The sequence below is a fragment of the Triticum dicoccoides genome, unplaced genomic scaffold, assembly GCF_002162155.2.
Source record: "Triticum dicoccoides isolate Atlit2015 ecotype Zavitan unplaced genomic scaffold, WEW_v2.0 scaffold69109, whole genome shotgun sequence".
Lineage (NCBI taxonomy): Eukaryota > Viridiplantae > Streptophyta > Magnoliopsida > Poales > Poaceae > Triticum > Triticum dicoccoides.
In genome coordinates, this window is record NW_021292345.1 from 1 (window position 1) to 1,962 (window position 1,962).

General features: G+C 47.8%; 1 protein-coding gene across 1 annotated transcript; it reads right to left on the bottom strand.

The window, feature by feature from the left end:
• Positions 1-960: 960 nt before the first annotated feature.
• Positions 961-1,857, bottom strand: LOC119347599 (flavin-containing monooxygenase FMO GS-OX-like 4; the record flags this gene model as incomplete). Its single annotated transcript, XM_037616214.1, has 2 exons — positions 961-1,430; positions 1,775-1,857. Coding segments are annotated over 2 exons (553 nt in total), but the record flags the coding sequence as incomplete, so codon positions are not given.
• Positions 1,858-1,962: the final 105 nt, after the last annotated feature.

Below are 1,962 nucleotides of genomic sequence, written 5' to 3' on the forward strand. Positions count from 1 at the left end.
TGAAATGAGATTATGTGCTTCAAAATTTGATGTGTACCCTTCAAAAACTATAACACAACTAATTAACTTGAACTTCCTGGATATGAACATCAACTGCCCCCGCGTCGCTCCCGTGTGGGCGACTCGGGAGGCAGCCTGAATCCTAGCCGCCGCCACCAAAAATCTATTGTTCCTGTTTGCCGCTATCGGAAGACACCGACGAAGCCATGTGGCCGACGATGCGACGGGGACCTTGCTCGCTGCAGGGATGGCTCTTGGGTTGTTCCGATGGGTGTACTACTCTAGTACAAATTTCTGGAATGAATCAATTGCTACCTAGAGGCTAGCTTTTCACTTCAGTTCATCGAGCTAGCAGAAGCTTCATAATCCTCTTCACCACGGAATCTGACACCCAAAAAAATTGGATCGGTGCGACTCGAGCGGCGGCTCCACGGGGAAACCCACAGTGGGCACACGGGGAGACCCTTAATCACCGTTTTCACAACTTGAATGTGGGAAGGAACGATGGTGGGTGTGTGATACGGAGCTAGGGATGAATACTTACATTTGATCTCCATTGGCATCTTTGTTCAAACCAGGGGCACAACAGGTACAATTTTCATTTCCTTCTATGCATGCATGCTATTTTCTATTGCTTTTTGTTCAACTGCTTTCCATTTTTACGGAGTAAACTAGATCCGGTTAGCACATATGTACCTATATATGTTGTGAAAATTTTTATGCATCGTTTTCATACAAATTATTGGCATATACCCGGGTCTAGTGGTAGAATAATACCCTACCACAGTACAGACCCGGGTTCGATTTCCGGCTAGTGCACTCTTTTATTTATACTTATATTTAAAATATTTTTGTCCAAACAAAATAAGGTCCTTCATATCATCAACCATTCCATTTCCGAATAAGCCGAACCGCAAGTAGCCCTCGATGAGGTAAGATCAGAACTTGGCGAGATCTCACGTTGCGCTTGCTCCAACAGTTGGGCGTCGTCATCCCACTTGTCCCGGTAGCTGTCCGGCTGGTCCCTCACCCTGCCTCTCGCCGCGACATAGATCTCCTTCCTCCACTCCTCGATCCTCTCCAGCCCGCACCGCTCAACCAGCCAATCCTCGTACTCGAATGTGCCTACGCCCAGGTCGTGGGTGAACCTCTTTGAGTGTCCGCGGGCCTCCATGTCTGAGTAGAAGGACGCCACGTCCTGCGTCATCTGCTCTGACGACGGGAGCTCGATCCTCCCCGACAGAACCCCGGCCACCCAGCTGCTCTGGAGCTGGAACACTGGGAAAAGGAATCCCTTGAATGGCAGTCCGACGAAGGAGATGCTAGGGCCCAGCCGCGGCGGGAACACGTGCTTGTACAGCGGGCCGACGCGGTTGTCGTCCACCATGATAGCAGAGTCGTCGCCGAAGAACGAGAAGCTGTACTTGTACCTACGACGAGCACATCTCCATCGGTTAACATCGATCTCCACTACAAGCATAATTTGGTACTCCTTTCATTCCACAATGTAGTGCCTATAGATTTTTGTGAAAGTCAAACTTTGCCAAATTTGACCAAGTGTATAGAGAAAACTGTCTACATCTACAATATCAAACATATACATTCTGAAAATATAACTCGTGATGTATCCAATGATGTCCATTTGGTATTCTAGATGTACCTACTTTTCTCTATAAATATGGTCAAAGTTTGTATTGTTTGACTTTTGCAAAAATCTATAGGCACTACATTATGAAACGGAGGGAGTAACTAATTTTATACAATATGCAGGTACCCAGTGTAGTGCACGATGGAGTCTGCCTTCACCCTGCTGCCACCCTGGAACACCACGATGCCGTCCTCCTCGGCGCAGTCGATCTGCAGCACCCAACCATTTGAAAAAGTAGCTCGAGGTGATGAGGGGATTGGATTTGGGCGTGATGACATTTTCAAGCGCCAAGTTGGTATTAATATACCCAGGCC